The sequence below is a fragment of the Hippoglossus stenolepis genome, chromosome 7 (assembly GCF_022539355.2).
Source record: "Hippoglossus stenolepis isolate QCI-W04-F060 chromosome 7, HSTE1.2, whole genome shotgun sequence".
Taxonomy (NCBI): Eukaryota; Metazoa; Chordata; class Actinopteri; order Pleuronectiformes; family Pleuronectidae; genus Hippoglossus; species Hippoglossus stenolepis.
Genome location: NC_061489.1, coordinates 17,090,396 through 17,115,181, shown reverse-complemented (window position 1 = coordinate 17,115,181; position 24,786 = coordinate 17,090,396). Strand labels below are relative to the sequence as shown.

Genomic DNA, 24,786 nt, shown 5'->3' with positions numbered 1-24,786 from the left:
AACATTTTGTGAAATTGATAAACACATGACCAACAAAAACTTGAACTACCCTATTACCTTATCATTTTGGGAAATTTGGGGTCGTTTTAAACTCTGGACCTCAAACAATAACCTGCCTCCTGCACGTGTAGACAGAGGTTTAGGATGAGTGCTGCCATTCTTTAATATTCTGGCTCCAGGACCTATCAACGCAATATTGAATCAGTGATGACAGATGAGGAAATTAGGGTTTCCAACAAAGGAAGAAAACATTCCATATGATATCGAATAATATAAATCCATTCCATGAACTGAACTAATAAAGATATACTAGTAACGTAAGAAAACTTAATCTGTTCACTAATGAACCATCAAATGAGGCAAACTCGCATTTTCATGAAGGATGAGGCCTCCACCGTGTGGCCAGCCAGGTCTCTTTGTTCAGAGAGTGAGCCAGGTGAGCTGACTTCCTGTTTAGATTCTGTGGGTGGAGCCACAGGAGGAAGTAGTAGTAGGCCAGGTAAGGAGAGGAGGGGAAGTAAGCATTATGAAAAGCAGAATTTAAATGCACAACAGCTGCTAGCAAACACAGCATGGTCAGCAGCGCTCGGTATTCATTATCCATGTTACAGTTCCCACTGGAAGTCAATGTTCGTGTTGTTTGTTTTCTTCCAGAAAAAGGTCACGTGAAAGTTGTGTGACGAATTAAAATAAATAAAATAAAAACCAATCAGAAAACAAGTGAGGTCACATCATGTCTATCTGTTGTAGAACCAGTCCAAGGTCTTAATGTTCCGAGTGGACTCTCATTAGTGTCAAAGTTTCAGTGCAGATATCTCTCCGGACTCAGCAGCCATCAACAAATAATTAATAATCCTAAAGATGAATTTCTCCAAATGGAATAAACATGATACCTGAACCTGTGGAAAAATTACATCGCTGCTGGATTAATTTAAAATCACTGAGTGGTTCTCAACCTGAGCTTCCAGAAAATGGCTTGCAATTACAGAGGGCACTGACACATGCATCGTATCAATCAAATCAACCACTGCCTTCGCCCGTCGGGAGGAAAAGTCGTTTTGCTCTTCACGCTGTGATGGAATTAAATTTGCAACACAATGATTTATGGCTGAAATTTGACTATAAGTTTGTATCCGTGTGTTTTTTCTTATGTGACCTCCAGCATATGGAATTAATGGATGTGTTGGTTTCTCATAATGTTTTCTAAATTGACTTGTTAAGCAGAACACAAGCTCAAGTGTTTATTGTAGAAGTTTGGTAAAACAACCCTGCCCGTCCCCGTTCCCCCTCATGCCAATATAAAAACATGAAGCAGAACTACCCTCCTGGGGACGAGCGGAGGAAAAGCTTGTTAGTAGCGGAGACGCTGGATCATCAGCCAGTAAAAGCACAGACTCCAGCCAGGATTCCAGCACAAGTGCAGCTGATCCACATCCAGCCTCAGCCTCCACCAGCACGACAGACCCAGTACAGCACATACCACAGACACAGGTGAAGTACACGCAGCCTCAGCCAGTTCTAATACTAGCAGAGATGTACTGCTCCAACAAATTACTTTGGCCCATTTGCCTGGCTCGTGGGACAGGAGGCAGGGCTCCTTAGCAAACAAATTAGCTTTGGGCCCCAGGGAGGTAAAGTCTGGCTCTGCTTACAAGTAAAGTTCTGGTTGTGGTTGGAGAGTGGGTCAGTCAGAGAGGTAGGGCAGGTATCAGGACCAGCCTGGAAGACGGGAATGAGGCCGGACTCGGTGGAAGACGTTTCAAGCTCGACTGATTAAATTGCACTGCTGACAGACAAGCAGGTAATCACAGCCGGGATGTTACCACGCTCAGTGACTGAGCCATCGGGAGGGATCAATCAGGACAAGGACGCTAGAAGTAAGATGTGCTGAGGGGGCTGCAGCACCCCCTACTGGCAAGGGTTGTAACCACAAGGGGGAAACATTTTCACTTTGAAAGTTTCACTTCATTTCATTTTCTCAAGTAACATGTTGAGACTAGCACAATAGCATTTGTATAACATTTGAATTAATTTTAAGAACAGTCAGTGTATTTATCTGATGCACAAATGTAAAACAGAACATAGACAATTCTGGGCAAGTTCTGAAAAATCAAAAACATGCATTCCTAACCTGACATACGTTTAATTAAAGTATCCTGTCTGTTGTTGTGTAAAATTAAATTAAACAGGTCTTTGTTGTCAATGCTAAATGTTAATGTGAAGTCTTTATATGAACTCTGACTGACTTTCAGCATTGATGATTTAAGGGTGGATGGTTTAAATGCTGCAGTAGGTTCACCCAACAACACACACACACACACACAAGCAGGAGGGAAAGGGAAACAGTGTGAGGAACAGCTGTGTTAAAGTGGCCATTTATTTCTGTTTCAGATTCTGAGGAAAACAAAAGTCCTGCGTCTCTAAGTAATTTGATGGATCATTTGGTGTGTGTGAGTGTGTGTGTGTGTGTGTGTGTGTGTGTGTGTGTGTGTGTGTGTGTGTGTGTGTGTGTGTGTGTGTGTGCGTGTGTGCTCCCATGTTTGGGTATGCTTGATTGTGTGCATGTGCATGTGATTAGAGTACTATCCACACAAACAAATGAGCTCGGTAAAAACTCATCCATGACTCCTGGTCACGACACCAAATGAAGCTAGAAAAAAAGAAAAGTTCATTGATTTGATTCAATGCTGGAAAAGAAACGACTACATCACATTAACTTCAGGATAATGAAAAGTTACGACAGTGATTTTACACTTAAAAAGTGTGAAACGACCTGGCACTTAACTATTGTTAATTCATGCTGGCAAGATCTACTGTGAAAATTCATGTTCCTGCTGCAGATGATGCTTGTTATTATATCACAGACATTTTCTTTTACAAAACTGTACAAATGTATATTCACACTCTCCAGAACAGAAATGCATATCTGGAGAAGTGAGTACAAGAGCTTCACAGCTTCCACCAGTGCTTCTACAAGCCTCCGTTCACACACTGAAGTGAGTCCAGTTGAAAAGGTCACGGCCGCTTGTTGTTGAGCAAAACTCTAACAAACCTGTGCTCTGTGTTTAACTTCTGATAACAACCAGGTCACAGAGGCTTTATGAAGAATGTGGACATTTCAGCTTTCAGTTTGACAGTCTAGCATGACATGGTTAATAATAATAATAAATAATAACAATACAAGCATTATTCATATGGTTGACATGAAAAAAATCGTTAAAACATAAGCAGAGGCTTAAAAGCAGAACATGCTTTAATTTGTTACTTCAGTAACTAGATGTCTCTCAATCAAAACAATAACAAAAGTTATTTTGGTGGCAGCAGCGTGGGATCACGGGAGGTGTTGTCTTCACATCATTGCAGATAGAAATGTAGCTGACACGACTCAGACGCAAATCATGTTCGCGGATGTGATCATGTCAAGTTTTATTCACATTACGCAGCAAACAGTGATGAATAATCATGATCCATCCCAGGAGGACATGACCAATACAAACAGTGGAAGGAAAAAAACAGCCAGTTGGCTAACGGACTACTGGTGTATTTTTACTTCGTCATATCTTTTTGTCCAGGATGTTATAGCAGAGTTGGGCCAAAACAGGTAAAGCAGATGCAATTAAAGGTGACAGAATTGAAACGTGCTGACATAGGTCTAATCGTTTTTATACATTTTAACTAAGGATTTCAATACATTATGTTAAAAGAATCAAATCTTTAAACGGCCGGATCTAAATGTTGCAATTTTTCTTAAATGATGAAAAGCTTGTTGCTCTATATGAAAATTTAAAATCATCTCTGATTTTGCATTATTCTGCTGCGTCACATCAAATAAAAAACACATCACGCATTGTTGTTGTCAGATCTATTTAAGACACATTGACATTGATGCGCAGCTTAACAGACTGTTGGCAGTGGTGATGTCTGTTTATCTTTGAAGACAGTTTCCAGCCTGCTGTGGTAAATAAAACCAAATAAACAGCACCCAGTAAACAGATGTGTTGGCTCAGTTCTGTTGGGTTAGTATCTACGTGCTGGCTCCAGTCCAACGAGTCTTTATCTACCGAGTCAGACGCTGCTGTTTCTCCAAAGACAAATCAATAAACTAGACTTTATGTCCTCGAGCCACTTCAGTGAATCCTATGGTACCAACCATTGACTGTATGTAAAAAAATAAACATGACAGCTGCCCAAAAGTGAAGCCAAAGCATCTTGATTGTCCCCTAGTGGCTGGTTGAAGTATTGCTCATGAACCCCACCTCCTCCTTGTTAGCAGAGGGGACATGGACCAAATTAAAAAGCAAAAGTAGACGTCAAAGTCATTTTTCCCATCGTTGATTTCTGTCGTTTTAGTTTTTATCACAGTGATGTTTGTTCAAGCTCTCATGTTTCTGGTAAGTTTAGTTATAAGTAGTTATTTTTGATGTTATTAAAGTATGATTTACAAAGTATGATTGACAGCTGAGACTGGAGGAGTGTGTGTATCTTAATAACGTGACTGGTGCAGCGTTCGTATCTGGGACATTTTGGATTCATTTCTGGATAATGGGAGGAAGTGCAGATGTGTCTTCCATCTTTAATTAGTCTATGATGTGGATCGTCTTTTTTTTTTAGCTGTAGAAAATCCTGGTACCAATCATTTCTCTAGTTTCTGAGAATATTAATTTCTGAATCATATTATATTTTGTAATTTCTCATTTTAATTGGAAATACAGTTTCCTTTAATTAGATATTCAAAAAGTAAAGTAAGTAGTAAGAATTATCTTTAAATGTGGCACCATGACTGTGTTTTCAGGCACTGCTTAGTGCCTTAGTTACGGCTGTATTCTATTTTTTTAATTAGTATTTATTCTATGCTCCGTCTGACAAGAGCTGCTTTCAGACATGCACTAAACTCTTGACATTTTCCGGAGGGCCTGTATGTGAGAAGGCGAATGTCTGGGTCAGTTGCTCCGCACGTTTTTTTTCTGTCAGCCCCCAAGTCAAATGTCTGGAAATGCAGCAGGAAAACACCCAGGAATATTCACTGGGCATGTTAACTGAAGAAAGGAAGAATACAAATATCTCAGCATGAAAAAGAGGCTCCATACTTTTAGACAATGGCAAAGAAGACGTTAACTTGGAAATACAAGATTTGAGAGGTTTTGTTGATAAGTGCTGGTGTGGGTGTGGATGTGCTGTAAATAAAAACATGACATTTCCACAGTGACATTTATAAGTCCATCCTCCTGCGTCCTCTACCCAAGTGCCACCCCTCACCTGAATGTCCCAGAGATTCCCCAGCTGTTGTGAACACATCTGTCCCTCCTGCAATCTTCATATGTGAAAGACAACAAAATGTTCATTTTCCAGAGTTCATGTCAGAAAACGGCTCTAACACTCTGTTCTAGCAAAGCTTCACATGCCTTTCACAGACACCTCTTTGTTATGCAGCTAACAAATCTCCCTAAAAAAGGATTAAACCTTTATGAAGCACAAATCCCTGACTTAAACTCACACTAATTTCTTCTTGACTAATCCCAAATCCCAGTGGAGATAACTTGAATTTTATGTCGGCTCTTCATCTTTGAAATGCTGACGCTGTAATAAAACTGTTCAGGCTGGTGTTTTATGGACCCAGAGGCAGATACAGACACAAAGAGTTGGATAAAGGTGGATTTTATAAAGAGTAACAGCTGGATGAGGGGGTGAGGGAGGGACAGACGGAGGGGAATGATGGAGAGCGGCTTGTTGCTCGCAGACTCAGTGGTGGACTGGCAGAGTTAAACAGAAATCCAGAAGCACGAGAGAAAATCCAGTTTGAGTTGTGGAGGGAATGTGTGGAAGTAGAGCTCAAACTCTGTGTGAACTGGTTTTGTTCTGTTTGATTAAAGTCCCATGAAGGTTTTATGAAGTTTCTCTGTGGCCTGTCGCACTCCAGCCATTCGTGATCAGTCATCGTCAACACTGACCAGATTATGAGGTGGATCTGGGGCAGGAGGGACACATTTGATATTACCTGGCTGAAGCCTGAGTTCTCTCCACTTTTATGAAGAGGGTTAATCATCTTCAGCCGACGCTCAGCCTTCTCGCGAGTTCAGGGTCGGTGACTTCATGGCACATTGTGAACGTGTAAACGACGAGCACCGCATCTCAAATCACACATCTCACTTGAGTTGAGATGAGGTGCCTTTTTTATTTGGAATCAACATGATAAAAATCAGTTTAGATTAGATTTTAACGTGCTTATATGATAGATTGTATATAAAGAAGCATGATATGTCGCTAACTAATTAAAAGCAAATTTACTGGATAAATAAACACTAAGAACAACCTAAAATGACAGAAACCAACATTGAGAAACATGAAACATGAAACAATTAGATCAGATCAGATTAGATAATATCAGATCAGATCAGATTAGATTAGATTAGATTAGATTAGATTAGATTAGATTAGATCATCTACATATTGACATTATCTTCACTGGTATATTAAGTTTTTAGTGTAAACATTTTAAACAGTGTTTCCTGTTCCAATGCACAGAATGGAAAATAAACGAGATAATGTGCAGTGTGAGGCTGGACTCAAGGTGTAACATGTGCTGTGTAGAGCATCAACAGAAATACACAAAAGTTTCTTTCTGTCTTTTTGTTTTGCCGTGTCGCCTCGTGAGGAATCTGCTGGTCTGATGTTGTTTTCTGCTTTCCCCTCCAGTCCTGCTGTTTATGTTCTGCTTTGTTTACATTCTGTCATAATGAACAAGCTACAAGAGACTTTGCCGGGCAGAGTTTTAAAATTAGAAACAAATGACTTTTTTGTAGATGTCAGATTTCAGGTACAGTGAACTTCACCTTTATTCCTTGTATTTTTACTTTATTTACTCTGACTTCATTCTGACTTTTAGAGAATATAGTTTTATTATTATTATAATTGCATTTATACTGTCAGCTCATTATATATCATTCATTGTTAGTCTGCACCTTGAGTTGCATTCATTGCAGCGGTTAGCAAACGTCCCACCACCAACACACACAGATGTTATTCTCCCCTGGGTGTAAATCTAATTCTGTGTTTTATCATAGCAACAAACATATTTATATTTGAGACATTAACATGATAAAATAACAATTACAAATGGCTCTAAATAAGGAAAATAATGCAGCTCAATTTCCTGTTTAAACAAGATTCTGTCAGTAACTGAAGTGTGACCACTTCCAGAAAAGATGCTGTAAAAACAAACTGCACTAACAGAAACGACACAGAGAGCATTACTGCGCATACACAAACATATTTCAAATCAACCACCCACCTCGCCCTGCAGGAAGAGAGCGTTTCACCCCCAAAACTCTCTCTCTCTCTCTCTCTCTCTCTCTCTCTCTCTCTCTCTCTCTCTCTCTACCTCTACCTCTCCCTCCGTCTTTCTCTCCTCTATGTCATTTGCATTCAATACAAATGGCGGTAATTATGTGCGTGTGCAGCGCTGATAAAGAGAACAGCTAAAAACTCGTCTCTGCTTGATTTACATTGATTTGCATCAATTTCCTGAAAAGAGTTTCCCAGCATTCTGGAGCCAATCATTTCTCATTTATGATGAGAACTTCCCAAGTATCTGAAAACGTTTTGTCATGAATTTAGTGATGAGAACATTTCAAACCTCATGAATAAATTTTGATATAATTTTGTGTGTGTGTTGAATACTGGAACCCAAGTTAACTTTACCCCCTTTTTTGTCTGTATGTACAGCTGAAAATAGAACAGTTCTTATTAGGATAAAGACTTCAAATTAAATGCTGAACACAGATTCATTAATTTAATATTTCGTTATATATTACAAGCTTTAATGTTCAAAAAGCTGTTGCTGCAGCTCCTCTTTTCAGCCTCTGTATGAAACATTAGGATTCAGCTCCAGTCTCTTTGCTCCTGCTTTACCTCACTTTCTTATGCCTCTTTTATACCAAAATAAGCAGTTGTGTGCAGGTTTTTTAAATGTGGGTTCACCGTCTAAAAAAGGTGGACTCCTTTCCCATTGCCAAGTAGAGGAGATTTGTTTCTTTATCTTTTTGTTCTGCCAGGAATGGTCGAAAAAAATCTCCGTTAGATGTTGTTCCCAAGATAAAAAAAATAAGTACACCTAACATGAAAATGTTCGTGGCTACTTAGACGCCAACGCCCGAAAGTTAAATATGTATCATAAAGTCGTGTTGGAAAAGGTGCAGCATCTGGCGTTTCTATCTCTGCCAATCGGCGCTGGAGCCAATAACAACTTGTATCTCCTGCTGAGTCTTTTGACCCATGAGTGAATGACGATCGTATTCATCCCAATTGCAGACCAAATGTCACCAATTTCTACAAACTGAACCTTTTCGTTGTTGTGTGGGGCAGAGGAGCTCCCTTTACTGCAGAGTTTTGGCTTTTTAACTTTGCCAAACTTTTACCTTCACAAAGAATCCATATGACACACTAGAGGAATAAAAAACTGAAAGTGCACAATATGTGTCCCTTAAGTTCTTCTTCATCTTCTGACATTTATCATTATCCCTGGTTGTTGTAGCAGTGAGCGTTGACCTGCACTTCACACTTCTTTACCCTTTTTCTCCAGTGTTGCTGTTGAACAAGCTGCCTTATACACCGGCCGAGCCTGAGCCACTAATACACCCTCCTACAGCACAAAGGCTTTGCAGATATAACACTTCACTGTGCTTTAATACATTTTGACTCAGTCTGTCTGTGGCCATCAAGGTCTGATCCTGCGTTAGTATGTGTGGGCAGGCAGGTCCGTCGTCACATAAGGTCACTGCACTGAAAACAAGGTTCTCATTCAAAATGCATCCTCATGGTTTGAGTGCCCGAGTTATTAGAAGAACAAATGCAATCGCATGTAACAAAGCGTGTGTTACATGGATATCATGAGGTTTGAGTGTGTGTCTCAGCAGAGAAGGGAGAGAGAGGATTCGAGAGCGGAGCGGCCGCTGCAGGTTTGTGTCACAACAGACGCACACTTTGTTGATATGGCAACAGCCACTGGCCACGTAAGAGCCGCTTGTTTTCTGTTGAATATTTATGGATAATTTTCTGTTCTGTTAGCGTGGTTAATCTCTTAGGAAAACAGTAACCAGCCTTAGCGAAATCCACTCTGAGTAATTTGGATCTGGAGTGTGGTGTCACAAGTCTGTTCCTCTCGGTGAGTTGCAAACGTTAAAGTGTGGATCGAACTCATTTCACATCTGATTAGTTTTCTTTTGGAAAATAATGAACGCTCACTTTGTAAAATAACTGCAGCTATTTGTTGGCTAATTGCAACCATTTTATTATACTTTTAACGAAAAGTCATAGCTAATAAATGATCACTGCATTCGACCCACTGAACCTTTTGTTTTAAATGCATGTTTTCATTTGTGAAGCACTTTGTGACTTTGTTTTGAGGAGAGCTGTATAAATACAGATATTAATACTATTATTATTTCTTCTTTTTTTTTTCTTGTGACAATGCATAAGGGAATCATTAAGTGTTATCAGACATACAGTAATACAGTATAATTAGAGCCTCTATTAAAAGCTGAAATTAAGACTATTTGTGATTACTGCTGGGAGAGGCCCACTCTTCTCTTTTAATGCAAACAAACCAACTCAGTGGGAACAATACTGCAGATGGTCTGGTGATGAGGTTCAGGTTAGAGCTTTACCGCCACATTCTTGTTTCAGCAGTAACAGATTTAATATTGATCAAGCGTGTCACTTTAAGAAATACTCAACATTAGACAACATCTTACACAGCAAAAAATTGCTTAAGTTAGATTATTGCTGAATTCACAGCTGCAGGGGTATTGAAGCAAAAATCCTTCGGAAGCAAAAATCGGAGGTGTTGAGAGGGTTCATGAAGTAAGTTATTGAAGTATGTGTCGGGCTTTTAGCTCCACACGACGGAAGCTGCACTTACAGTAAATGGCAGAGACAAATTACTTTGAAGTGTCCAAGAGGTTGATACAGGATTTTCGCTTGTAGCCAAAACAGGCACAACTCCTGAACACCTGCAGAGAGAGGCACGATGAATGTGAGTCAGAGGAATAAAAGGCATTAAAGAGTCGAGATAGATAAATAAATAACGTAAAATAACGTAGAGACAGAATAATAATGATGACAGCAGTTCAAGGGCCTTCATTGGCAGCTCCGTATCTCCCCTGTTTGCCAGGACACAGGGGTCTGGCAGGACTGTGACCCGACCCTGCTGGATCCGACTGATCCAAACTGCCCCCACACGAGTGATAATCACATCAGCTCTAGGACTGTGCATCAGGTGCTTTTTTGGCAAGGAGTGAATGTCACGGTAGTTTCTTGCTCCTATTTCTTCGCACACTGCTCTGGAAAAGCCTTCCAGGTCCACAGGAGATTCAGCAGGATGATGCAAACTCTGTCCACACTGCCACGTCTGACGAGGGAGACGGTTGCATTTCATTTACAACACCACAACATTAAAGGCCCCGGCAGGATCAGAGGAGTATGATGAGAGACGGCCGCTTTTGTTGAAACGAAAAGTGTACGTTTGCAGATTGTGCAAGGTTATTGAATGGGCACAAAGAGAAAAAGTGTTACAAAGCAGGATGGAAGTGTCTGTTTGACAGTTATGAACAGAAAACGGTAATTTTACCAGCAGACACAAACAGTCTTGTTATTCAGTTTACGTGCACTTTCATCCTCTTTGTTCAAAGTGTCATTCTTTTGTCTGTCACCTTCGCAGTGAAAGCAAAGGAGTCTGACTTTTTCTTCTTTCATTACCTCCTCAGTACGGAGAGAGTCAACATTTCTTCAACGCAATGATCAATTGTCACCGTGCAAAAGCGAAAGCGGCACATATTCACACGTTCGACAACAACACCTCCCGAGCGCACACACTCACCCACTTAGGCGAGCGTGCACACGCATGCACACACACACACAAGCCACAGCACATTCATACACTCCTTTGTAGATAACATTAAGTAACTAACGTGACGATTCTTTGAATGCTCAGCGTCTGCGTTTATTCAGTCGCCCACGAACGCTTATATAACAAGTGAGTACATGTCTTTTAACATAATAATCAAACATTTGTCCACGTGGTAAAAAACATTATTTTAGTATCAGACTCTGCTGCTCACAACAGAGCTGGCGTCCTTTTCCCTCTCTCTTCTCTCGACAGAAACAGAAAACACCAAATTGATGAACTTCTAGGAAAAATAAGAGCTGTCATTTCTCACTCTGAACATTAGCTTTTTGACATATGACTGGATATTCACTGAATAGGATCCTCGACTGATTATTGGCCTCTGCAAACTTCCAAATGGAGAAAATTTGTGGCTGTTCTCAAAATTTCCTCTGAATGTAAAATGGTCTGTATTTATATAGAGCTTTTCTAGTCTTGATGACCACTCAAGCACTTTACAGGACAGTTTTCTGCTATTTACACACATTCATACCATGCATCTATGGGATGCTTGCTCAAGGACACTTGGGCATGTGGAACGGGGAAAAATGGGATCAAACCACCCACCTTCTGGTTAGAGGAGGACCCGCTCTACCCCCTGAATTATGTTCATACATTTGCAGCAAGAAATATTATTGACGTATTGAAGCTGACCTAAGGAGTTTATTGCTAAGACATTTAGTGTTTATCACCCAAAGTTAAATATATTGATCATATTTCCTTCATCACAAAACATTTGCAATATTATTATTTTTTTTAATTAAAGTCCAGTGTTACATGGCAACGATGTAAATTGTGGGCATGTGTGTCTTTAACTGCAGTTACAGGATCGTGCTTCATTTTCTGCACTGTGTTTATTCATGGTTTATTTGTTAGGGACAGATTTACTGAGAGCAGCTGTCGATGCAAGTATCATAGTGTTTCTAGAGAATGCTAATTTATATTTTGTGTGTGTGTGTAATTTTTAACCTTGATAAAAGCAGTTGAGTGGGAAAAAAAACAACTTAAAGTCCCTTTCATAGCTGTTCTGGAGCTTCCACTAATGATTGCTATCAGTGGATAAAGCTTGAACCAGGTAAAAGAAAGTCGAACATTAATGAAAAGTCGTGAAAGAGCTCGGTAAAAATGCATATGGCTCTATCTGTTAATGAAAATCATGGGATATGCCTCAAAGCTCCAGAACATTAAATTAAAAAAGATGTCAAATCACATCTGCTAAATTATCAACGCTGTGTGGCGTCGTCCACTCTGCTACCGCGACTCTCTGCAACCCAGCGTGTGTCTCCACAATCTCCCGGGACTTCAATCACGTTTTGCACATTCCCAATTTTTCCTTTTTTCCTATTCACTCACTGTGTATATCATTAATTGTGTATAGTTGTTTTTTAATTTTACATTTTCTCCTTCTCTTTACCAGTCATGTGTTGAGTAAGTGTGACAAAGTAATTTCCCTGCAGGCATCAATAAATCTTTTCTGATTCTGACTGTGACCATGAGAGCCACTAACAATAAATTACTATTCGGTCTGGCTTCAAGCTGCAGAGCTACGTTTTCTGAACTAAAATCTCATACTTGGCTCATGATACTTTGGAAGTTATAATTACTTAAGTTAGAAGTTATATCTAAAACCATCAATCAATCATTTATTAGAAATGGCTTTATTTCCAAAGTATTGTAAAATGGCTTTTCTCAGTCCCATGATCAGCTTTTCCCATGATTTTGACAAAAAGGGTCATAAACTAGGCTTTTGTTATTAGTCCGTCTACAGCGGAGTGCTGTTGCATCTCTCCAGCCCTTTTAATTTAAGAACCTGTACCCCTGGTCTGCTCTCATCCGGGTAATCCAGGACGGGGTTGTCATATGCCTGCTCTTCCTTCCTTTGCACGGACTCCTTCTCTTGGTCGACAGAGTGCGTCTGTGTTGAGATATACTCCTCATCTTCCTCTCCCTGCCCCTCTTCGCACAGTGAGCTGCAGCAGACAGTTGCCCTGGTGATCTGGCGGTCGAGCGGTCTGAGAGAGCGCATCCACTGGGGCAGGAAGTCCCAACTCTGGAGCTTGGCGGGCAGGAGACGGGGGGTGTGGGCCTGCAACATATTTACCACGGCGATGAAGATGGTCACGCCCAGGAAAGGAGCCCCAACGCCAGCCATCACTCGCCAGCCAGCCAGTGAGAGGCCCAGCACCAGCGAGGGAAGGAGTAAGAAGCACAGGAGAAGGTACAAGACTGCAAACCAGCGGTACTTGGCAGTGCGATCACCCAGGACACGAGCCATCCTTATCGGCAGACGCATGAAGGGAAGAGGATACCACAGCAGGATGCCAAAGACGTTGAAGAAGAGGTGACACAGAGCAATCTACGCACAAATATAATTATACAGTTTATACAGTTTATACAGTATACAAGTTTGAATGACGATTCATCAGAGTCATTGCAACATTTATACCATAAACACAATTTTATGTCCTAGAGAACACGGAAAGGCCATCCACACAAAAAAATAACTTTAACAATGGTTATAAATATATTGTTTGAAAGAAGATCACATTTAAGAGGTTAAATTACTTCTCCTCCATGTTAGCAGATGAGACACGGACCAAACGAAAAATTCGAATTCTTATTGTTGTGTCACTGTCTGTGTTCTTCCTCGTCTCTGAGAGTCACGTCAATGGAAAACATATTCATGAACTTGTCTTTTCTCTAATACCTGCAGTTTGAAAACTCTTTCAGCCTATACCTGCAAAGCAGCTGCTAGTGTGTTCCCGGGACTGGCCAGAGCTGCCAGCAGGGCCGTGGCAGTGGTGCCGATGTTGGAGCCGAGGGTGAGAGGATAGGCCCGCTCCAGACTGATGACGCCGATACCTGAGAGAGGTGACAGCAACATTCTAGTGTCGGTGTAAACCAGGAAATTAAATAATGAGGGTTAACCAGGAAATGCAAAAAGCTACTGTCGTCTTCCTGGTGACATATTAGCAGAGCACCCGCGACTTTCTGATGCGCTTGACACCACGTTTGTGTTAAGTTCACAACAATCATCATCTCCTGTCATAAACTCTGTGACAAAGACAAGTGACAGCGGAGATATACAATCTCAGAAATTATCTCAGAGTTTGTCGAATTCAAACTACACTAATCTATGTTAAAAAAATTAATCTTGCCCGAGCATTAAAAGCTGAATTCAAACCCCAACATTAAAATAATGTCCCGATAATGATGGAGGCTTTTATCCTGGGTTTTAAAAAAGAGCCGTTTCCACTATTCAAACTATTAGAGTCAAATTACACCTCAAATAAAAAAAAACATAAAATAATGTGTTCTCTGTGTTTGAGATGAACAAAAGCCAATAATAATTTTTAAAAAAACACTGAGGCTGAAAAATCACCTTGCCAGAGAAAATGACTAATGAGTGTTAAATGAGTGGCTGCTTGACAGAAACTGACAAACACAGCGAGACGATTCTGCTGCTGCTGCGTCCATGAAGCTAAAACTACTGAAATCAGGAGTAAATGTTTGTTCTCTGTCTGCTCTCTGCCCGTTTGTTTTCATTGCAGAATGCATGACATGGTGAGAGCGAGGGATGAAGAGGAGGTAAAGCTAACACCCAGAGGGAAATAAACGCATCCTTTTTTTAAATTTCATAAATCCTCCTCCGTGTGTACGCGATCTTGCCTTTTAGCTTCATTTCAAAACCAGGTAATTATTCCTGTTTAGAATGAGAAATTATTCCCATCTCACATTTATCGCTGTGCAGCAGGCTGATGGCTCTGATTTGACATGCTTCATTTAGCCAGCGGCATACAGTGCCGGTTATGCAACCTGCTCTTTCAAACGTCACAAGACTCAATCAGTGAAATTAAGCAGCATTATGTCCTTATTTGGCCCCAACTATAGCTGATCAATGGGCTATTAGTCATTAAGGGATTTCAGCGAATTTTCTGGTAAGTAGGAGAGCACAAGGATATTAATCACTCGATAAATACGTGACTAAAGCAATCGAGTTAACCTTTGGTCAGTGGACTGTTAATTTATCACCGTAGCAGCAAATGTTTGGGGATTGTGATCACATAACTTAAAACTTGGAGCAGAAACCAGCCGTAATAAAAACAACAGCACAGACTCTGTGCTCGATCACAGTGGTAATTACAGGAATGATTGACAGAACGAAAACTCGGAGCTGTTGAAAAACATGAAATGACACGATCACATGTGAAGTGACTGTGATTTCAAACACCAATTGCCCAAATCGGAGTTCAGACAATTGATGTGACTGATGTGCCACCTCTGCACAGCGCTGACCCGCTGTGACACTCAGCACAGTACAGCTCCGGTTTAATGAGACATCACAGGAGACACTCTCCCTGAAGGCCTGAACCAAATGAAACAGAGACATGATAACGACGGGGTCAAGATGAGAAGAGACTTCACAACCGTCAAACTGGACAAATGCTGGGTTCATACACTGGGATTATAAACAGCATCTTTGTCTGAGCTGCCACAACAACAAACTGGAGAAAAAAAGAAGGGGTTCAACTAAACATTGTATTTGACAGATCACCCATGAGAATAATTGTTTGTGTCAATCATGGACGTATAATAATAATTTGGCTTCATTTGTGGATAGTGGGAGGAAGTGGAGACGTGTCGTCAATGTTCAGTGAATCGGACCAGATGTGTGCACTGGTGTGCAGCAAAACAAATAACTAAACAATTGTATCATCTTGTATGAATTATATTATATATGAAGACAAACAGTTTTGAAATTGAAAATAAAGACCCCAAGGTACAACTTCAATACAACAACAAAATGAGTGCACCACTGATACCATCATGTGATGCCACAGACAACATTGTGTCACATTGCATCGTGTTACATCATATGGTGTTGTGTCGTATCACCTATGAGCGGAGTCATGGCCGAAGTAAAGACTGAGCTACTCTGGACCACGAATGTCACTGCAGCTCCCACGCACATGGCCACGTATCCTGTCAGCCAACCGAACGGATAAGGCAGGTCTGCGGAGATAAAGAGCGGAGAGATGGAAATGACCCATATGTACTGAATGCAGCATCCAAAGCAGCCTCAAATGGCTTTTGGGGGGTTTCTTGCAGACAAATTCTGTATTTGCCACATGCAGGAACACTGAGTAAAATCTCCAGCGGCTCAACGTATGCCCACCTGTGTTGATGACTTTATGGACGACCTTTGCTACATGGCCTTTAAGGAGAGTGTTGAGCAGCTTGACCAGAAGCAGCAGACAGGAGCAGAGGACGACCAGGGAGGCTGCGAGGAGAATCAGCCCCACGGTGAGGTCTGACAGCGAGGTGGAAACAAAGAGATGCCTACCTGCAGAGTGATAGGGCAAACAATCATCAGGACGCTACCCCACAGACAACTTGGTAACATTAGTGATACCATAATATGAAGCCATAGGCGGCATTGTATCGTGTCGTGTCATGTCATATCATGTCGAATCGTATTGTGTCGTATCAAGAAATACATCATGATAATGAAGAGCGAGGGTCACGGATGTCACTGTGGAACTCACACTTCACTGAAGGCTGCATGGACAAGTCAGGACTGCGACCACAGCTATCACTGCTCACATTGTCTGTGGACTGATGAAAGAAAGAAAGAAAGAAAGAAAGAAAGAAGCTCTTATGAAAATTGGCAGCAGACACGGGCTATGCGGTGCTATGCGAGTCAGTACCGTAACAAGGTCAGTCTGGCACCATTCTTTCACCAGGCTCCTGTTCCTCATGTCCTCATTTCCCATGGCAATCCCTGTGATCACACACTTGTCCAGCTGAGGATGGAAGCAACAACATTTTTTTCAGCTCTCAAGTTACAGGAGGGGAAGGTCAAAAGATCAAAATAACATCCTTCACCCTTTTTAAACCAGATGCCCTGGGTTCAACTCATTAACCTCGTAGACCCCGGCTGCCCCCTAAGCTGCACTCCTCTTGCTGGTGGTTATGTCGGTCGAGTTTTCTGTTCTGGCAGATTTACCACTTTAATTATTTTCAGTTATCAAATCAATGGGCCCTTGGATGAGTCAGAGATGGACAAATGCAGTTTTTTCTTTTCTAACTGATGACCTTCAAATTTGTGATCTGAAATGACAACTGTCACTAGAAGATGTTACCAGCCGTAGTTAGCATGAGTGATCGACCTTATTATTATAAGTAGGCTTAAGGAAGGAAACCTGAATGGAATTCAGTAGAGCTCATACCTCTGCCAAGGCCCAACGTTCCCCTTAAGTCCGATCAAGCCTTGTAGCTAAGCCAATGAAAAAAATGCAGTTCATGACATCACAAACACCGTTCAGGAAGAGTTTAAAGTTTAAGTTCCTTCTTCTGCCATTTCCCATCCTTCCCCAAAAGCCCCTGATACAAACCAACTAACCAACCAACCAACCAACTAGCAAACCAGCCAACCAACAAACAAACAAACAAACCATCCAACTTACCAACCGGCCAACAAGCAAACTGACAGGGGTGAAAACACAATCATCTGACTCTCTTCTATAACAGGCTATATATAATAGGATTATCTTTATAGATTACACTGACGAGTGTTTTATAATAAACTTTGACAGGGGTCGAAGAGTGTAAACTTCCCCAAATTCAATGAATAAAAGGACGGCTGCTAACGCTAACCTACAGTGTGCAGCATCCAGTACCTGAATGATAAGCCTGGTGACTGGCTCGGTGATGACTTTGAGGAGCTCCGGTGCGTCCTCTCCAGGCCGGAGCTGGAAGCTGGTGACCAGCAGGTGGGACAGCCGGGTCATGAACCCGCTCACCGCCTCCAGCGGCAGCAGGACCAGGACCGACAGCCAGTTGAAGCAGTCGTGGATTGTGGCACCAGCGAAGGCACTGCACAGGGTCACAATCATTTTCTGTGATAAGGTCAGCCATCAGCATGATCAACTACTCTGAATGATTGCTTGGTAATCTGCTTTTCACGGCTTAACTGTTTGGGATGTGTGTGTGTGTGTGTGTGTGTGTGTGTGTGTGTGTGTGTGTGTGTGTGTGTGTGTGTGTGTGTGTGTGTGTGTGTGTGTGTGTGTGTGTGTGTGTGTGTGTGTGTGTGTGTGTGTGTGTGTGATGAAATGAGCATTTTACTGTGTTTGACTATTATGAAAGATGAATAAACCTTGTTTATTTAACCAGATGCAGATTGAGTAACATGCCATCTGCTCTGTGCCAAATCTCTTCACGCCAAAGGGCCACTGGTTTGGGATCAAGGTGATTCAGTGACATTATTGTCAATTTTAAAGAAATTAGACTCAAATGGAAGCTGGAGAAGAGGCAGCAAAATAGCTGTTAATGTTTTTCCTTCACCCGCGTCTTCTTTCTCCCCAGCACTTGTATCACCGCTATCATTTGTCCCTCCATCTCCCCACTTATCCTCTTCACTTTTCCATTTCAATCTCAGTTGCTCCTCTGCTTCTCCACCTCCCCTCCACTCGTCCTCCGCCGGTCGTCACTCACCGCTGAAACTCGGTCCTCTCGGCTGCTTGCATCATGGCCACTATGGTGTTTGTGACTGAAGTCCCAATGTTGGAGCCCATGATGACTGGAACAGCCGACCTCACCTCTAACACTGCGAGGTGACACCACAGAGGGAGATATGATGAATGAAGATAAAGGAAATGATACATCATGCAGATAATACCAAACATTTCAGATGCACCATGAGTTTTTTTTTTGGTGTGATTGTGATTTGCAGGAGAGTGGAGGTAGCTTAGCTGGCTATGCATGTTTCTCTCTTTGATAATTACCTATTGTTTCCCTCTTAGCTCTCTGACAGAAAAGCATTGCAGAGGCAGTGTACTCCTCCAGCATACTGATTCACTTTAACCACATCGAAAAAAAACCTGCATGGACAGGTCGTAACCTTATAAAGCCTGATGAGACATTATAAACTGTCGACTGGGGCTGGAGATTACAGCGTGTGAGACGGTTGGATTTGATTATCTGCCTGTTCCAACTCTAAACCGTCGGATGATCATTTTCAGGTAAAAAAAAAAGGAAAGATTCAATAATTTTATAAAATCTAATGGATAATGCCAGTTATAGATTTATTTTCGTATTGCCAAAAAATTCTTAAAAGGTATAAACCAATACAATTTATTTCCACCAAGTATTTCCTCTGTCACCTATGAACCCAATGTGGCTTATTATGTCCCATAGCGCTCCATTGTCATCCAGAACACATCATCCGTCAATGTTTTTATGTTGTCATTTGTTTTTATGACTGTCTGCCATTGTTGCTATGTTTTTATGATTGTCTGGACTCATGTTGTTGCTTTTTTATTGGTGAAGCCAAAGACATTTTTCCACTTTGATAGACAATTCAGTTTTATTCTATTCTATTCTGTTTTATTCTACTCTGTTCTATTCTATTATATAATCAATGAGTGACAAATTGCTGTAGTTTAACATCCTCCTACCGGACACACTCACAAGAGTAGTTACTAAAGTTATCAGAAACCATATACCTGGGTTCCCAGAGAGTGGCCATGAAACTTAAGCACATATGAATTCTTTTTTTTAGAGAAATACAACTTATATTTAATAACACTGATCATAAATATGCATCTTACAGGTCTGAGCTTTCTTCAAGCAAAATAGAATATTGTTCTCTGGGGGAAAAAAGAGTAGCGACCTAAAGTTAGTCAATTTGCAGCCAAAGATACAAATACTGTTTCAGTAAAGTTCACAAAACTGTTCTTTTTTAAATTTGGGCGTTTGGGGGTGTGGGGCAATGACAGGGCTGAGAACTCCAGATATTGCTAAATGAAAAAGCAATGTTGATGTGATTACGTCACAATGATATTGGCATCCTGTGCTATGAAAAAGCCGTTCTGGGCTCCTCACCTGCTGGTTTACTCCTCTTGACTGCTAGAGCACGTTTGAGTATACGTAAATAAACAGAGCTAAATCTTTAACTGTACTTATACAAATTCATTTGCTGACATCTATGTATTCAATAAGCTGCATTCAATAATGTGTTCCTTAAAGCTGAGCTGCAAAGTGATAGCATCATTTTCTGTATCCGCCAAAGGGAGCACAGAATGAAATTGTGCTGGGAGCCAGAAGACTCAGATTAAAACCATAAACCACAAATTAATTAGATCTATTTGTAATTGCCACAGATGCACCATGGGAGTCTCCTGTCTTTTCTGTCTTCACTGCTGCGTCTCTGTTTGTCTGCGTCTTTGCATGCAACATAATCGCCTGCAGAGGCTTTATAACTCATAACCGAGGCTGGATGAGTCTGATTCTTGTTTAAAACTCACGCTGCAGGATGTTAACACACACACACACACACACACACACACACACACACACACACACACACACACACACACACACACACACTTGTATGTGCCTACTCACGTCCAGAGGCTACCAGACTGACGATAATAGAGGTGGAGGTTGATGAGCTCTGAACCAGCACAGTAACCAAGATGCCCACCACCAGCCCTGCCACAGGGTTGGACAGCACCGCGTTGTCCTGGAAAATGTCCCCCGCCACTTTACCTGGTTAAACATGCCGCCCACATACACACAAACACACACACACACACACACACACACAGAAGCACGCTAGTCTCATACACGACAGGGATGCCAGGAGCAATGTAAAACAAGAGACCAGCCAGTCGTTTCTCGAAATCTAAAAAGGTCACCAGATGAAAACGTTGCAGTAAATTATACAGCAGGGGCCCAGTAGGACAGTGTGAACCCTTCTGCAGTGAATCATTTATTTAACAGACATCAGCTGGCTGACTCACCATCAGCCTGCTGAGGGGGCAGTGAGGGTCAGAGTACTTACCCCCTGCTAACTGGAAGGCAGAGCTCAGAGTGTCCAGGGAGCAAACAAAGAGAAAGAGCAGGACGAGGAGGAGCGGGATCTTGGACAGACCGGTAAGGTGCTGGCCGATCGTAGCTGTTCAAAACAAACAAGGACCAGGGAGATGGTTAGGCTCACAATGTGAGAGCTACGCTGACCTATTTTCAACAAACGTATCAAAGATAACACCAAAAAAAAAGTGGTTGGTTTCTGGCGGCAACACAGAACTGTCTTTTCTTTTCTTGTTTTTGTGCTTTTTTTAGTTTTCTGGATGAGAGAAATAGCCTCAGAGAGCAATTTGCACACGACGAGAGTGAAGCCATATAACACATTACATTACCCATACGCAGCCAAACACTGCAGGAGTTTGCTTTTATTGCCCAGATCCTACTGGTTTTATGTGTCGTTTGAGCATGTCCTTATCTATTAAGCACGAGCTTCAGCCACTAGTGTTATTATTTGCCTTTTAAAAGAGATCAGACCCACTGCCTCGATGATGAGTGTGTGATTCTCCTCTCCATGCCCCTTCGTACCTGTCTCCAAGGGGAGTGTGTCAGCCTGTGGCAGTGAGGGTTTGTTGGAGTGGTGATCGGTATGTTGGTTGCAGCCCTCTAAAGCGCCGCTGAGGTCAAGGGTGGAGTGGAGGCCAGCCTCCCTGTCCTCCTCCAGAAGGAGTTTGGGCTGTGAGGAGAGCCGAGTGCCGGGCAATCGCATCTCTAACAACAAAGAAGCAGAGCACACTCTCATGCGCGGGAGATCACCTGGGAAACGTTTCAGAGATTGAATCAAACAGAAACAAATAAGTTACCCTTGTGGACGAGCCCTGTGCTCCTTCCGTAGGTCACAAAAGTTATGGACATGGTTGCTTTGAATCCTGTGTGGAGACATGCATTGTCATTAAAGTCACAGGATGACCGCCCTGCAAAGGGAGCAAGTGTGACAGTGAATGGGTTTATCAGGCCCCCGCAGCAGTAAGAGAAACCAAATGAGACCGACATGTCTGTGTATGAGCCTGTAACTTGCTACACTCGATCGACAGACGAGCAATTACAGGAGAACGAAGGTGGCTGGCTTGTGTGTTTGTAATTGGCAGCTGTCTTTTTATTTGAGGTCGGACCGCACTCTTAAACCACGCACACGGCGAGGCATCATCTCGCCTCTCAGCCGATGAAGGCCTTGTCAGAATCAATAAGGGAACATCAGCATCCGTGAAACTCGTCTCGTCCTCCACTTCCTGCAGCTGCGAGTCATCTCTCAGGGGGACTAAAGGGACGATCCGCCGTCGACGGAGCAGCAAACTCCCCATCAAAGGTTTTCACGGTCTTGGCTTAAAGAGACTCTTTTCTCCCCCTTTTCATGTCAGCCACTTTTCACATATTTTTGGGGACTCCAGCGGAGGAGGGAGTACTAATGTGTCTCTTAAATGCAAAGAGGAGGGAAGTGGGTTCAGTAATTACAGCGGGCGAGATTACAGTAATTACAGCTACTGCATTGTTCTCTTTGTGCGCGGCATCCTCCCTGCAGGTTCTCGTGTGCACAGAGGCGCTGATGGCATATGTGCATCTATCTATACGTCCCACAGACTGCAGCTGAATAAACTCTGTGTGTGTGTGTGTGTGTGTGTGTGTGTGTGTGTGTGTGTGTGTGTGTGTGTGTGTGTGTGTGTGTGTGTGTGTGTGTGTGAACTGAACGTTATCCTCTAATCCACCTGCCCCACGCTCATCTGTTTGTCTTCTGCCGCTCTCTCTGATTTGGCTCTACTTTGTAACTTTGCCGTGTTTCTGTCTGTTTCATGCAGCAACACTGATGATTGAGTTTTTTTTTTTGAAGTAGTGAAAAATAAAGGATTAATGGAACATTAATGGATTTTCAAACGTTTTTCAGGAGGATGTATATATATATATTATATGAGCTGCGGGCCCCACAGCATCAGATAAAAGAAACAATTGATTATTTAGTGGTAACAGAAAGCTTCAATGACGATGATAGTGGCTTTGGACACATGATATTAGCACAAATACGCCATTTATCAGGAATATAAGATTACGGTATATTCAGCGTAGTTTATTCTTACCTTGTGTGAGTTGTTGTGTGTGATCCCCTGGACAGAAAAAGCATGGAAGTGTAAATCATCTTTAAATAAGCTGGAGGTGTCAGGAGGACACCTCATCCCTCGTCGATGAACCTGCCCGATCAACAGAGGCCTCAGAGTTAATCAGCAACACAAACCCAGTAACTTAATGATGCATTAAGTTGAGAAAGCACGTTGTGTATTAGCTGATGAACGATGTTTACACAATCGGTTGTTTTTCACCTGATCTGGGGCTGGATAAAGATTCCAGGACTCGGAGGCCTGTGTGGTGTGATTAACGACCCCTTGTTGTTTGAGTCTTACACTTTCACATTTATGAGCAGGAGAAATCTGACATCTAGTGGGAAGTGTTGGAAGAATGCATCATTGCTGCCCTGCTTCTCACGCAGGCGTCTTTATCCCACACTGTCGCCCCGGCAAAAGGTAAAAGCCCGGAGTATTAAATGATCATTTCTTCCTCGAGATAAGTCCGTGGAAGTATTTCAGACATGTACGGTGTAATCTCAGATGATCAGGTGCTTAGCTGCCCTGCCAGGACTCAAGATCAAGCATGTTGCGATTGGAAATGAACTATCAGGGAGATTTTTGCAAAGATCCTCTTAACGCGCACGTACACACATTTCCTTGCACACCCCACCGCTCACAGGCGATCTCCTCCTCAACCCAGGCCGTGTGGAGCACTTGTTAATAATTAGACGGGCTAGGGTTCTGTCAGATCAGCAGTTCTCTCAACCACATCGGCGAAACCTGCTGACCTCACACATTTGCATCCATGAACTCAGAGGAACAGAACTTAATGACCCCCCCCGACTGAGCTGTCCAAACTACTACGAGAGGTGGGAGCCAGAGAGAGCGATAACGGCCGTGTTGTTGTTGTTGTTGTTGTTACAGAAATCCTTGAGATTTGGTGCAGCATTAAGAAGTGGGAAAGACAAACAGAGATGCACACTCACATTATGGAAAAACACATGTAATAAATTATACACACATGCACACACACACAGCAATGCCTAAATCTGTGGCCGGGTTCTGGACCTCCATGCTGCTGCTGATCCCCTCTCCAGATGTGCAAGTCAAGGCGATGCCACTGCGCAGCCTGGGGATAAACCAGGCAGAGGCCAGCAGGTCAGCACAAGCCATCCTCCCTCTCAGGACACCCGCCAATCATCGTACTGTAAGTGCGCAGCGTTAGTCCCGTCCTGTCCACCCCCCCACCCCCAGAGAGCGGTGTTATCCTGTGTTAATCTTACACTGCGGAATGCCAGATGATGCTTTCATTAAGCTTTCCAGTCTGTTAATCAAGCGAAGGGGATCAGAGGGACATGTCGGTTTGTTGTCCCTGGACCTGTGGCAAGTGATGCACGGACATCAATGACGTGCTGCGGTTTATTTTTGTGTTTATTATTGTCAGTATGAAAGGGGGTTGGGAGGTAAAGTAATGATGTGTCCTCCACTGGACTTCCTCAGACGCTCAGGAAACTCCATTTGTGCTGAGTTTTCACTTAAAGGTACAAGTATATATATTTTAAACAAAAAAAGAGCTGCCAAACATACTTTCATCCAACCGCATTACCTGATATTATTATTATTATTATTATTATTATTATTATTTTGATATTGTTTTGAACCACCACTTGAGTTTGTCTAACAGTGTTAAAAAAAAAACATAAATGCAAAAAATTGCTTCACCCTCGAGGAGACTCGAAAACTTTTAACTTATTTTATCACTTTTAGAAAAACACCTTTACGAAACTATATCTTACATCAATCTTCTTTTTCTGAGGTTTTGATTCCTGAGCTAATCATTAAGCACATCTCTTATTGCCTCAGTTTGAGACTACGACCTCTAGGAGGTGCTACAGGGCCGTGTGTCATAATTTCCTCCATGGTATC

At 42.1% G+C, this 24,786-nt stretch overlaps 1 protein-coding gene across 1 annotated transcript; it reads right to left on the bottom strand.

Moving 5' to 3' along the window:
• Positions 1-10,974: 10,974 nt before the first annotated feature.
• LOC118111876 (sodium-dependent phosphate transport protein 2A) lies at positions 10,975-23,135 on the bottom strand. Its single transcript, XM_047340477.1, has 13 exons — positions 22,876-23,135; positions 21,610-21,675; positions 21,335-21,517; positions 20,784-20,897; positions 20,345-20,488; positions 18,434-18,545; positions 17,620-17,815; positions 16,648-16,743; positions 16,486-16,555; positions 16,116-16,283; positions 15,836-15,952; positions 13,677-13,801; positions 10,975-13,295 (listed from the first exon to the last, which is right to left on the bottom strand). The coding sequence occupies exons 2-13, from the start codon at positions 21,659-21,661 to the stop codon at positions 12,702-12,704; spliced, it is 1,971 nt and encodes a 656-aa protein (XP_047196433.1). The 5' UTR covers positions 21,662-21,675; positions 22,876-23,135; the 3' UTR covers positions 10,975-12,701.
• Positions 23,136-24,786: the final 1,651 nt, after the last annotated feature.

Bases quoted from the DNA above. Each gene is read 5' to 3' on its own strand.
- LOC118111876 (XM_047340477.1), bottom strand. From the start codon at position 21,661: ATGTCCATAACTTTTGTGACCTACGGAAGGAGCACAGGGCTCGTCCAC. The intron at 16,556-16,647 runs GTACTGACTCGC...TTCTTTCATCAG, and splicing joins GCCAGACTGACCTTGTTACG to TCCACAGACAATGTGAGCAG. The intron at 16,284-16,485 runs GTGAGTTCCACA...ATCACTCTGCAG, and splicing joins CATGCAGCCTTCAGTGAAGT to GTAGGCATCTCTTTGTTTCC.